The 14,701-nt window shown below is 37.0% G+C and overlaps 1 protein-coding gene across 18 annotated transcripts in view; it reads right to left on the bottom strand.

The window, feature by feature from the left end:
• HFM1 (helicase for meiosis 1) overlaps positions 1–14,701 on the bottom strand; it is a 147,311-nt gene that overhangs the window by 32,999 nt on the left and 99,611 nt on the right. For 16 of the 18 annotated variants that reach the window (XM_028489160.2, XM_028489158.1, XM_028489148.1 and 13 more), the window contains 4 exons: positions 8,537–8,616; positions 7,437–7,543; positions 3,076–3,321; positions 1,890–1,980 (listed from right to left, as the gene is read on the bottom strand). In XM_028489160.2, coding sequence (XP_028344961.1) covers positions 1,890–1,980; positions 3,076–3,321; positions 7,437–7,543; positions 8,537–8,616 — 524 coding nt within the window. The remainder of the gene's footprint in view (positions 1–1,889; positions 1,981–3,075; positions 3,322–7,436; positions 7,544–8,536; positions 8,617–14,701) is intronic. The other 2 variants (XM_028489154.1, XM_028489155.2) reach the window with 1 other exon arrangement.

Here is a 14,701-nt window from a genome sequence, read left to right as displayed (position 1 = left end):
ACAGAAATATAGATCAATGGAACAGGATAGAAAGCCCAGAGATAAACCCACACACATACGGTCACCTTATCTTTGATAAAGCAGGCAAGAATATACAGTAGAGAAAAGACAGCCTCTTCAGTAAGTGGTGCTGGGATAACTGGACAGCTACATGTAAAAGAATGAAATTAGAACACTTCCTAACACCATACACAAAAATAAACTCAAAATGGATTAAAGACCTAAATGTAAAGCCAGACACCATCAAAATCTTGGAGGAAAACATAGGCAGAACACTCTATGACATAAATCACAGCAAGATCCTTTTTGACCCTCCTCCTAGAGAAAAGGAAATAAAAACAAAAATAAATAAATGGGACCTAATGAAACTTAAAAGATTTTGCAAAGCAAAGGAAACCATAAACAAGATGAAAAGACAACCCTCAGAATGGGAGAAATATCTGCAAATGAAGTAACTGACAAAGGATTAATCTCCAAAATTTACAAGCAGCTTATGCAGCTCAACATAAAAAAACAATCAACCCAATCCAAAAATGGTCAGAAGACCTAAATAGACATTTCTCCAAAGAAGATATACAGATTCCCAACAGACACATGAAAGAATGCTCAACATCATTAATCATTAGAGAAATGCAAATCAAAACTACAATGAGATATCATCTCACACCGGTCAGAATGGCCATCATCAAAAAATATACAAACAATAAATGCTGGACAGGGTGTGCAGAAAAGGGAACACTCTTGCACTGTTGGTGGGAATGTAAATTGATACAGCCACTATGGAGAGCAGTATGGACGTTCCTTAAAAAACTAAATATAGAACTACCATACGACTCAGCAATATCACTACTGGGCATATACCCTGAGTAAACCATAATTCAAAAAGAGTCATGTACCAAAATGTTCATTGCAGCTCTGTTTACAGTAGCTAGGACATGGAAGCAACCGAAGTGTCCATCAATAGATGAATGGATAAAGAAGATGTGGCACATATATGCAATGGGATATTACTCAGCCATAAAAAGGAACGGAACTGAGTTATTTGTAGTGAAGTGGATGGACCTAGAGACTGTCATACAGAGAAGGAAGAGATACGGGGACATATATATATGTATAACTGATTCACTTTGTTATAAAACCAGAAACTAACACACCATTGTAAAGCAATTATACTCCAATAAAGATGTTAAAAAAATTTAAAAGTCAGGAGATGTCACATAAATTTTAGATCTTAGCTTTTTTGAAAAATCAGGATATTAGACTCACATTTCCTGTACAGCAACAACTGGTTGGAGCTGAGTAGTGGTTATTCCCTTTAGATGGGACACTCTACAGTTAACCTTGGCCCATGAAATCCCAAAGGCAGTTTGAGCTTGTGACCCCTGACTTACTGGATACAGCACAGGTATCTAAATATGAAATTCATGGCCCCTCATAGACCTCAGCAATCTCAGCCTTAATTCTATGGCTACATAGACCAAACTTTACTGACCCTTGAGCACAGGATGCCTTTTCAAGCCTTATCCCTTTACATGTACTCTTCTACCTGGAATGCCTTAGTCTCCTCTTTTCTACCTGTCAAACTCCTATTCAGTTTTCACATCTTATAAAAAGTGAAGATTCCTCAGCTCCAGCCCCAGAGACCATGATTCAGTAAGTCTAGCATGGGGCCCAGGAATGTGCATTTTTATTGTGCACCCCTGGGTAATTTTGATTTTTGGGTGGTCTGACAACAGCACTTTGAGAAACACAGCTCTAAGATTAAGAGGCTTTAAGTTGGCTAATACCCTATTGCTTCTCTGACATCTAATGACTTGATCCCCATCTCCACTTACATGTCAGGAGGATATAAAGTTGTAGGTATTTGAAAATAAAGTTCTAAAACTTGCCTGTTTGACATTTCTGTTTGGAATTTGCTTTTTGATTCTTGGATGGGTAGCTTACTTTCCCTGGTTCTTGAACTCAAAGTGTTTCCAAATCCTAGGTAAAGAGATAACATTTTGAAATAAATCGAATAGAATATCTGTATTCTATTCTAGAGTAGAATATCTCTCCAAATAGATATGATCTAGTTAAGGAGAGAATGAAAAATTCTTCTCAATAATCAAATTTAATGTGCACAGACAAAACAAAGGAGCAAAGCTAATCGAGAGTAAAACTACAAAACACATAGGTTAGCTTATTAGTCACTATATTAAAAGGTTCCCAACCACTATCATTTATTTATTTATTTATTTATTTATTTATTTATTTATTTATTTATTTATTTTTTATTTTTAAGCCATGTAAATGATCAAGTCGAAGTTCATTCAATATTTTCAATGGTCTGCAAGGGACTGATTTCCATCTGTCAGCCATCCTGGGAAAGAGTATCTCCATCTCCCTATCTTGTCTTATACTTACCAAGATTTTCACTTCTCTGTTTTGGTGAAATAGAGTGACTTCACCAGTAACTCAAAGGCCTAGTCCCATTATTTTTGGATTGTATATGATTTAAACAAAATATCTAATACAAGAGAAACTAATCTTTTCCTGTTTATTTATTTATACCTGAAAAGTCAATATTTCTACTAGAAATAAAAATTATCTTTTTATGTTCTTTGCTAGCATGTGAAAAAATAATATTTTAAAAATTGGAACATTTTTGTTTTTCACAAACATTACCAGACTACGTGAGATCTTAAAATGGAGAGCAGGATAGTCTGTTTTATGAGGGAAAATTCGATAAACAATCTGAATTTGAATAGAGCCTTTAACAAGATAAGGAGCAATAGAATAGAAAATGCTCATTTGCTATATCGTCATCATGGAATAACCTTGACCTCTGTCCTTAGGGATAGGAAATGTTATTTGTGGGAGGGTCAAATATTACTTTTGCTAAAAATCATAATCTTAACAAACTGAAACTAAGCAAGCACACAAAAAAGACAAAGAAAATTAGTCCCAAAAGCTTAACTGAAAAATATTCAAATAATTTCTCATGAAATTATTTCATTCTAAATATATTTCAAATGCAATACACACATATATACAAAAATAAATACATACAAATGAAATATATTTCATGCTATTTACCTGATGTTTTTGTCTTCTCGGTATCAGCTGAAAAGCTAGTAACTTCTATTAAGCTTTCATCATCAAAATCATCCCAAACTTCATTTCCCAATTCAAAGTTCACATTCAAAACTTCTGAAAATGAAGAATTACTTTTAACCGCATTTGTCAAATTCTGGTTTTCAGATGCATTAAGATTTCTGTTGAACAGCATTGTTTGAGGGGCTTTCTCATTTGAAGTTGTAGAATAGGTCCGTCTAGAAAAATCTGTCATGTGTATGTATAAATGAGTATAGGCACTTTTTAAACCTTAAGCATCATTATCTATTGACATATCAAACACATCTTTCAACTACTAAACAGAGGTCTTGAGTAGTAGTGTTCTAAAGCATTGCTGAGTATTGTATTCAACAATTCTACTTACTGTATTACATGTAGTGATTGCTGCACTAAATTTAATTTTCAAGGTATTCTTCTAGACAGAATTAATTTTCCCTCTTAATTCCTACATAAGAATAATCTTACTCCAAGATTGGATTGTAATAGCTTCTAAAATGGGCTTCCTCCCCCATCTCTTCTCCCTACAAGTAGTTAATTTTGAGTATTGTTACGAAAATATATCATTATTTTTCTCCTGCTAAAATATCCTCAGTGTTATCCATTGTTTATAGCCTGGGTTTAGAGCCAGACTACCTGGGTGAAAATTCCACCTCTATCATTTACTAGTTGGATGATCTTAGACAAGTAATTTAAACTCTGAGCCTAGTTTTCTCCTCTGCAAAATGGGGATAATAATAGTACCTAACATGGAACTTCCCTGGTGGCATGGTGGTTAAAACTCCCCGCTCCCAATGCAGGGGGCCCGGGTTCAATCCCTGGTCCAGGAACTAGATGCCACATGCATGCCGCAACTAAGAGTTCACATGCCACAACTAAGGAGCCGGCGAGCCACAACTAAGGAGCCTGCCTGCCGCAACTAAGACCCAACACAACCAAATAAATAAATAAATAAATAATAGTACCTAATACATATGATTGTTACGGGGACTAAATGCCTTTACTTGTGCAGTTTTCCATAGCAGTGGTTAATAAATATTTAATACTTCGCTTCTCCAAAAAATTTTATGCATATATATGTATTATATTTAAAGGATGTATAGCATACAATTTACAAATAATGATAAAATATATAGCATGCTTAACTGTAAATTCCATATATCTAATTGATTATCACTGAACGTTTTCATTGAATTTTGCCAATCTCTTGTATCTGTATCAACCTATGGTTGCAACTGATAAATGAATGTAGTTCTCACATTCATTTGTCAATTCGAATGTTGTTTGATATTTTTGTTGACTTTAATAAAGGTAAAACAATGAAGACATATGTTGGGACTTCACTCATTCACCCATAGCCTTAAGCAATTTCCTTGTTGAATTAGATAATAATTTTCAAATGCCAGAAGAATATTCCTTCAATTTTTCTAGCTATCCACAATGTAAGGGCTACAGACATGACACACTGATAAATTAAATCTGCATACTACCATTTTCTCCATCACTTTCTTAAGTATAAACAATAAACAAAACAATAAGTTAAGCCCTGATTTGTAGTGTTTGCTGATTTCCATTCTATAAGTATTCCCACCATTACTGATTTCAAGCTACCAATGTGACATAACTGAATGCAAAGTTGGGAAGAAATGCACAATAGCGCCCCTTTATACAGTATTTCCACCATACAGATACAAATATAGATGCAAATAATCTCAAGAATACAGATAACAGTAAAATGTAGTAGAATAATTAGGAAATGGTTAGTTTTTAATATTTATAGCCTTTGTGTTTAATATAATTTAATTGAAAGTTTATATAATTAAACTTTAATAATGCCTGAAAGATTCCCCAAAATTTAATAATCATCTCACAAGCTAGTACAAGCTTGCTCCAGTAAAATTTAAAGTGAGTTTCCTTCACTTTAAATAACCTCTATCCTTTTCTTCACTATCCAAATCCTTCTCTATCCTTCAACTGTACCTACAACTCCAGTACACATTATTCTACTTTTGTGCCTTGATACACATACACAGTATGCTATGTCCTGAAAAGAGAAGTAGGTACAAAGTGCAGTGGAAATATAAAGAGAAGAAGACCATCTGGCTAGATGGGGACTGGCAGCTAAAGAAGGAAGAGACTTGGGCATATTTATATGCTGAAAAGAAAAAGGCCACAGGGAGAAGATACTGAAAATAAGGGCAAGAGGAGAGAGATAGCTGGTCTCCTAAAGACCCAGAGGGGGCAGAATTGGAAAGATTACGATTACAGGTGGAGAGATAAACTTTGAATAGAAGAAAAGATAATTCTTCTTTCAAAATAAATAGAGAGTTAAGGATGGGTGCAGAAACAGAGAAATATAATAGTTGGGGGGGTGAAAGTTGAAAGAGTTCATATATTACAGGTTTGATTTTCAATTCTCCACTGATAACTAAAAGTCAATTTCATTTTATAGAAATGGCATTGCCTGGGAATCAAGAGATATGGAATCTATTTCTAGCCCTGCTATTAATTAGATATGTGATTTTGGGCAAGTCATTTAATCTCTGAGTCTTGGCTTCTTTCACTGTAAAATGAGAAATTGCACAAAGGTCCCTTACAATTTAAATTTTACAATTCAACATGCTTTCTCATAATTTCTGACATTTTTTCTTCTCTTTTTGCACCTGGAATACAGATGATAAAAATTGCCATGTTTTTCTTAAAACATTCTTAAGAGCAGTATTTGAATACATTTAAAGTATGTTTTACCACCAAAGACTAATGTATAAAAAGTATAATGAATATACTCAATTACTATTAATAACAGTATCAGATACTATGCTAAGAGCTTTATATACATTATCTCATTTAACCCTAAAATCCCTAAAATATAACCAGATGAGGGAATTGAGATGAACTGGGTAAGTATACTATGAAAAGTCATACAACTACTAAATGAGCTAGGATTTGAACCTAGACAGATAATCTCTAGATCCTGTAAGCTGAACTATATTATACAGCTTCTTTAAAAAAGGTGGGGGGGGCATTCAGTAAAAGATGGATACAGTTATTATTGGGGTTTAAAGTATCTAGATGAGACTTTTATATCATAATACAAATCACATTTGGAACAGTGTGTGGGAAAGAAATAAAAGTAGAAAAACTATGTAAAGACAACATGAAAGTAGACAGAGGGAAGGACAAACTCTGGTGTGGAGAAGGGCAGGGAATAGAGCAGCCATACAAGGAATAAGTTAGAGGGCTACAGGTTGAAGAGAGATAAAAATAAGAGGGTTGACACTCTTACACCTTCTATTCATGTTGTCATATTTTCAGGCTTTGAACAAACTGGATAAATGTTCTGATAGTCTAGGTAAGATCAGGGGATTTTTCTTGATCTGATATTGGGCCTAATGGCTGCCACGGTGTCATAAGGGGTGATGGGTACTCTAGCCCTTGCCTACCTAAGATCTTAAATTATGTGCAGAGAAAGCAATAGAGTGAAAGAATGAAGGAAAGAGTGGCAATAGAAGTCAAAAACAACACACACGAAATTGTTTTTAGAAAATCCCAAGTTTACCATTTCTACATACAGCCACTTGAACAAACAACTCTGTGGCCAGAATTATTTCTCACACGTTTTAACAGACTGCTATTAGTATAGTAGCATGACCCAGAGAAATGGTGCTATTAATGGCAGGACCTGGAGAAATGATGAACCAGGCCCAAAGTTGAAGAATTTATATGCATTATCTCTTTAATTTAATGACAGACACAGATAAAAAGTAAATCTATATTACAAACCAGCTATATCCCACAAACTAGGTTATAGTCTCACATATCATAGAGAGTGTAAGAATCATAGGTTTAAGAAATGGAGAGATATTAAAGGTCTCCCAAATTAATCCCTTAATTTTAAAGATAAGACTAACGCCCAAAGAGGTTAAATAATTTTCCCAAGGTCACACAGCTATTTTGTAAAATGGACTAATTTTATAAATAAAAAATTATTTCAAATAATTCTAAAGACATATAAAAGTAATAGTTCAGCATTTTAACACTTTGCATATCCTAAGATCCCTTATATTCTCAGCTTTTCCTCATATTATCTTTAAATTAAAATAGTGCTATGTAGGAAAAGATTTTTTAGGCATCTATGATAGACACAACAAGACCATCTGAAATAACAGACCTAAGAATTTGAAACTGCTTCAATAACTGAAGAGAAAAATGTTGCCAAGCTAATAATCATAATTTTAGATTTTGGTTTTTCAATAACATTGCTTGTCAATCCAAAGTAGTGAGAAATCATTTTCTCTCTCAAGTCAATATCAACAGTAATTTACCTTTATCTTGATATGCAGATGGTTCTGGTTGCTGACCTTTTGTGTAGATCTCATGCTGATACCTCTGCTCCATTATAGGCAATTCGGGTATGTTTAAATATTCTGACCTTTATAAAGATAAATAAAACCATAAAAATGTTAAAGAAAATATTAAAATTAATCTGACTTTGAAAACTACTTATTCATATAAATGGGAAAAAATTGGTTCAGCCACTCAACACTTCTATGATAAACTGTACTAGCCTGAGTAGTAAAAGGTAAAAAAATAGGTGTTTAATGGAAGTAACAACTACTTAGGTCACTTAGTCATCTTTACATTCCCCCATTGGGTAGATTCCTATTTGTGTGTAGCCTTAAAAATTTATTTGTAATGCTTCTTTCAGTTAGATAACAAAAGTTAGGATCTCTTGAAGTAGTGTTGGCATCTATTCTGATTGGTCAGCGGCTGTTCTGTACTGGTTGTTAAGTATATTAAATGTCATCCCAGCATATAGAATACCCTTATCTGGAAGGGAAATTACATATACTGTTACCTTTTAGGTATCATAATAGGAAAAGAATGCTGAGTTATCATCTAGGGCCCTCTGAATATGAGCTTTGGTTATTTCATCTACATAATAGGATAAAAATACCTTGGTTTATGAGCCATGTTGTTGTTAAGGTCAAAAGAAAGAATGAACAAAAGTGTAATTTTTAAATTATATTTTACAAATCTGAGGTATTATTAATATAGAGTGGGCCCCTAAATGGAAAATATTAGACTTTATACACCAACATGACTTCTCTTTTTAAAGTATACTCTTGTCATCTGTTTAGAAGGCAGAGAGAGCCTGGGGGCATGACACATAGGATGGATAGTTTTCCAGGAAAGAGCAGATTAGATCAATGTTAAAGTATCCTTATGACTGCAGAGTTCTAAATAAATTTGAGGTGTAAAAGATAACAAAACTCTCCCAATGTAATTACCTCATTATGGAACTAAATGATTACTGTGATTCAAAGGTAGCCAGTAACCATCTTTCTCTGAATAAATGACTATTTGGAGGAACAGAGAGTTTATGATGAATATTTTACCTCAGATATTAACATTATATTTGTACCTTGATATACTGGGAAGAGAAGGTTTTGGAGTAAAACCAAACTCTTTAAGGTCCACACTTTGAGATTTATTCATCTGCATCTATTAATGAAAAATTAACAAGTTCAACTATCAATTTCCTATCAATACGCCTTTTAACAAATAAGCCGAACAGCAAAATTCCTGCTGATACATATAGTCCCCAAACCAATAAATTGTAAGAAACTCAAGCTAGTTTTCAACTCAAATCTCCTTCTCAGGGCCTTCTTAAATGCTGATATTCTTCATGGTTCTTCGTCACGATGCCTTCTTCTCTTCTCACTCTCACTCATTCTCAATCATAGATCTCATTTACTCCCATAGCTTCAATTACCAGCTACACATGAATGACTCTCAAATCTATAGCTCTCTGTAGATCTGAGCTTAGCTCTCTTTCTTGATTTTCTAGCTCAGCTCTCTCCTGACTTTCAAACAGCTATTATCCAACTGTCTATAGAACATCTTTACCTAGACATCTTGTAGGCCTCTAAATTCAGTATTTCCCAAATGAACTTATCATGTCTCTACTCCTCCAAACTTGTTTTCCATTTAGAGTTTCTACCCTAGTGAGGCCCCACTTTTTTCCCAGTTGCTCAAGCCAGAAGGGCATCATCTTTATTCCTTCTACTTCACCCCTTATAACCAATAAGTAACAAGGTAGTTGTTTCTACCTCTGAAAAATATCTTAAACCCAGCCACTTTCTCTCCATTGCTACTGCCACTACACTAGACTAGGCCATCGTCTTGCCTGGACTACTGCAAAACCTCCCTAATGAGTGCTTATGTTCCTTTTCTATTATCCTCTAATGCATTCTCTACATTGCATCCAGAGTGAACTTTATAAAATGCGGTTCCCATCATGCCACTGATTAAAGCCCTTCAGCGATTTCCCAGTACTTTCAGGATAAAATCCAAATCCTTAAAATAGCAAAAATGTTTTCATGATCTAGCTCCTATTTCTTCAGCCTTATCTTTCTCCACCCTCCTACTTGTAAAAGAACTCCAGATATACCGTATTACTTCAGTTTTTAAAAAGATCTCTATCTCTTAGCTCTGAAACACTGCATATTCTCTATATCTGAAATACTTTTCTATCCCTCTTTACCACCACTCTGGTACTCACCTCTCCATACTTGCTTATACCCATATATCCTTCAGGTCTCAATCATGTTTATTAGGAATGCTTTCCTGGCCTATCAAATGTGGAGTGAATGCACTTTCTATATAAGTTCAAGTTATCTTACACTTCTGTCACAGAATCACTCATCACACTGTATTGAAAAAGCCTATTTACTTATTTGTATCCTTCACTCAACTGTAAGTTTTATGAGGTCTGGGACTAAAACGGTCTTATCACTGGATCTTCCACACCTACTATAGTGCTTGGCACATTCCTGGTGCTCAATGAACACGGAAGGAAGGAAGGAAGGAAGGGAGGAAGGACGGAAGGGAGGGAAAGGACGAAAGGAAGGAAGGAAGGGAAGGAGGGAGGGAGGGAGAGAGGAAGGGAGGGATGGATGATATGGAATAAGTACAAAAAGAAGGTAGGAAAAACTTGGGATACTAAAAAATAATTGTCTCAGAAAAGGTGGTTGAGAGATATGGGAACATATGTATATGTATAACTGATTCACTTTGTTGTAAAGGAGAAACGAACACACTATTGTAAAGCAATTATACTCCAATAAAGATGTTAAAAAAAAAAAAAAAAGAAAAGGTGGTTGCCATTTCAAACTGTAAACCTCTCCATGTTTGCCAATATTCTCCTTGTTTTAGCCTCATGACTGAGAATCTTCTTTCTTATAAAAGACCTAGAGAGGAGACCTTCGAGATGGCGGAAGAGTAAGACTTGGAGATCACCTTCTTCCCCACAAATACATCAGAAATACATCTACATGTGGAACAACCCGTACAGAACACCTACTGAGTGTTGGCAGAAGACCTCAAACTTCCCAAAAGGCAAGAAACTCCCCACGTACCTGGGTGGGGCAAAAGAAAAAAGAAAAAACAGAGACAAAAGAATAGGGACAGGACCTGCACCACTGGGAGGGAGCTGTGAAGGAGGAAAAGTTTCCACACAGTAGGAAGACCCTTCACTGCAGGAGACTGGGGGTGGTGGTGTGGGGGGAGCTTCGGGGCCATGGAGGAGAGTGCAGCAACAGGGTTGCGGAGGGCAAAGTGGAGAGATTCCCGCACAGAGGATCGGTGCTGACCAGCACTCACCAGCCTGAGAGGCTTGTCTGCTCACCCGCCGGGGAGGGTGGGGGCTGGGAGCTGAGACTTGGGCTTCGGAGGTCAGATCCCAAGGAGAGGACTGGGGTTGGCTGCATGAACACAGCCTGAAAGGGGCTAGTGCACCACAGCTAGCCATGAGGGAGTTCGGGAAAAAGTCTGGAACTGCCTAAGAGGCAAGAGACCAATGTTTCGGGGTACGCGAGGAGAGGGGATTCAGAACACCACCTTAACGAGCTCCAGAGACAGGCACAAGCTGAGGCTATTACTGCAGACACATGAGACGGGCATAAAATGCTAAGGCTGCTGCTGCTGCAGCAACCAGGAAGCCTGTGTGCAAGCACAGGTCACTATCCACACCTCCCCTCCGGGAGCCTGTGCAGCCCACCACTGCCAGGGTCCCGTGATCCAGGGACAACTTCCCCGGGAGAATGCACAGCATGCCTCAGGCTGTTGCAACGTCATGTTGGCCTCTGCTGCCGCAGGCTCGCCCCGCATTCCGTACCCCTCCCTCCCCATGGCCTGAGTGAGCCAGAGTCCCCGAATCAACTGCTCCTTTAACCCCGTCCTGTCTGAGTGAAGAACAGATGCCCTCAGGTGACCTTTACGCAGAGGTGGGGCCAAATCCAAAGATGAACCCCGGGAGCTGTGTGAACAAAGAAGAGAAAGGGAAACCTCTCCCAGCAGCCTCAGGAGCAGCGGATTAAATCTCCACAATCAACTTGAGGTACCCTGCATCTGTGGAATACCTGAATACACAACGAATCATCCCAAAATTGAGGCCGTGGACTTTGGGAACAAAGATATATATGTATTTTTCCTTTTTCTCTTTTTGTGAGTGTGCATGTGTATGCTTCTTTGTGTGATGTTGTCTGTATAGCTTTGCTTTCACCATTTGTCCTAGGGTTCTGCCTGTCTGGGTTTTTTTGTTTGTTTTTTTGTTTTTGTTTTTTTCTTTTTTAGTATAGCTTTTAGCGCTTATAATCATTGGTGGATTTGTTTTTTGGTTTGGTTGATCTCCTCTTTCTTTCTTTTTTTTCTTTTTCTTTTTTTATTACTTTAAACTTTCTTTTTTTTTTTTGCGGTATACGAGCGTCTCACTGTTGTGGCCTTTCCCGTTGCGGAGCACAGGCTCCAGATGCGCAGGCTCAGCGGCCATGGCTCACGGGCCCAGCTGCTCCGTGGCATGTGGGAACCTCCCAGACTGGGGCACGAACCCGTGTCCCATGCATTGGCAGGCGGACTCTCAACCACTGCACCACCAGGGAAGCCCCCCAATTTTTTTATTTTTAATAATTATTTTTTATTTTAATAACTTTATTTTATTTTTTTCTTCCTTTCTTTCTTTTCTTCTTCCTTTTCTTCTGAGCTCTATGGCTGAGAGGGTCTTGGTGCTCCGGCCGGGTGTCAGCCTGTGCCTCTGAGGTGGGACAGCTGAGTTCAGGACATTGGTCCACCAGAGACCTCTCAGCTCCACGTAATATCTAATGGCAAAAGCTCTTCCACAGATCTCCATCTCAACGCTAAAACCCAGCTCCACTCAACGACAAGCAAGCTACAGTGCTGGACACCCTATGCCAAACAACTAGCAAGACAGGAACACAACCCAACCCCTTAGCAGAGAGGCTGCCTAAAATCATAAGGTCACCGACACCCCAAAACACACCAACAGACACAGTCCTACCCACCAGAAAGACAATATCCAGCCTCATCCACCAGAACACAGGCACTAGTCCCCTCCACCAGGAAGCTGACACAACCCACTGAACCAACCGTAGCCACTGGGGGCAGACACCAAAAACAACGGGTACTACAAACCTGCAGCCTGTGAGAAGGAGACCCCAAACACAGTAAGTTAAGCAAAATGAGAAGACAGAGAAACACACAGCAGATGAAGGAGCAAGGCAAAAACCCATCATACCAAACAAATGAAGAGGAAATAGGCAATCTGCATGAAAAAGAATTCAGAGTAATCATACCAAAGATGATCCAAAATCTTGGAAATAGAATGGAGAAAATACAAGACATGTTTAACAAGGACCTAGAAGAACTAAAGAGCAAACAAACAAGATGAACAACAACAAATGAAATTTAAAATTCTCTAGAAGGGATCAATAGCAGAATAACTGAGGCAGAAGAATGGATAAGTGACCTGGAAGATAAAATAGTGGAAATAACTACCACAGAGAAGAATAAAGAAAAAAGGTTTAAGGACAGTCTCAGAGACTTCTGGGACAACATTAAACGCACCAACATTTGAATTATAGGGGTCCCAGAAGAAGAAGAGAAAAAGAAAGGGACTGAGAAAATATTTGAAGAGATTATACTTGAAAATTTCCCTAATATGGGAAAGGAAATAGTCAATCAAGTCCAGGAAGCACAGACAGTCACATACAGGATAAATCCAAGGAGAAACATGCCAAGACACATATTATTCAAACTATCAAAAATTAAATACGAAGAATAAATATGAAAAGCAGCAAGGGAAAAACAACATACAAGGGAATCCCTGTAAGGTTAACAGCTGATCTTTCAGCAAAAACTCTGCAAGCCAGAAGGGAGTGGCAAGACATATTTAAAGTTCAATGCTCCAACCAAAAGACATACTATGGCTGAATGGATACAAAAATGAGACCTATATATATGCTGTCTACAAGAGACCCACTTCAGATATAGGAACACATACAGACTGAAAGTGAGGGGATGGAAAAAGATATTCCATGCAAATGGAAATCAAAAGAAAGCTGGAGTAGCAATTCTCATATCAGACAAAATAGACTTTAAAATAAAGATTATTACAAGAGACAAAGAAGGACACTACATAATGATCAAGGGATCAACGCAAGAAGATATAGCAATTGTAAATATTTATGAACCCAACATAGGAGCACCTCAATAAATAAGGAAATGCTAACAGCCATAAAAGGGGAAATCGACAGTAACACAATCATAGTAGGGGACTTAGACACCTCACTTTCACCAATGGACAGATCATCCAAAATGAAAATAAATAAGGAAACACAAGATGTGAATGATACGTTAAACAGGATGGACTAAATTGAGATTTATAGGACATTCCATACAAAAACAACAGAATACACTTCTTCTCAATACACTTCTTCTCAAGTGGTCATGGAACATTCTCCAGGATAGATCATATCTTGGGTCAAAAATCAAGCCTTGGTAAAGTTAAGAAAATTGAAATCATATCAAGTATCTTTTCCGACCACAAAGCTATGAGACTAGATATCAATTACAGGAAAAAATTGGTAAAAAATACAAACACATGGAGACTAAACAATACACTACTTAATAACCAAGAGATCACCGAAGAAATCAAAGAGGAAATAAAAAAATACCTAGAAACAAATGACAATGAAAACACGATGACCCAAAACCTATAGGATGCAGCAAATGCAGTTCTAAGAGGGAAGTTTAGAGCAATACAATCTTATCTCAAGAAACATCTCAAATAAACGACCTAATCTTACACCTAACGCAATTAGAGAAAGAAGAACCAAAAAACCCCAAAGTTAACAGAAGAACAGAAATTATGAAGATCAGATCAGAAATAAATGAAAAACAAATGAAGAAAACAATAGCAAAGATCGATAAAACTAAAAGCTGGTTCTTTGAGAAGATAAACAAAATTGATAAACCATTAGCCAGACTCATCAAGAAAAAAAGGGAAAAGACTCAAATCAATAGAATCAGACATGAAAAAGAAGAAGTAACAACTGACACTGCAGAAATACAAAGGTTCATGAGAGATTACTACAAGCAACTATATGCCAATAAAATGGACAACCTGGAAGACACGGACAAATTCTTAGAAAAGCACAACCTTCCGAGACTGAGCCAGGAAGAAATAGAAAATATAAACAGACCAATCACAAGCACTGAAATTGAGACTGTG

The sequence above is a fragment of the Physeter macrocephalus genome, chromosome 4, assembly GCF_002837175.3.
Source record: "Physeter macrocephalus isolate SW-GA chromosome 4, ASM283717v5, whole genome shotgun sequence".
Classification (NCBI taxonomy): domain Eukaryota; kingdom Metazoa; phylum Chordata; class Mammalia; order Artiodactyla; family Physeteridae; genus Physeter; species Physeter macrocephalus.
This window is presented reverse-complemented; position numbering and strand designations above follow the sequence as displayed.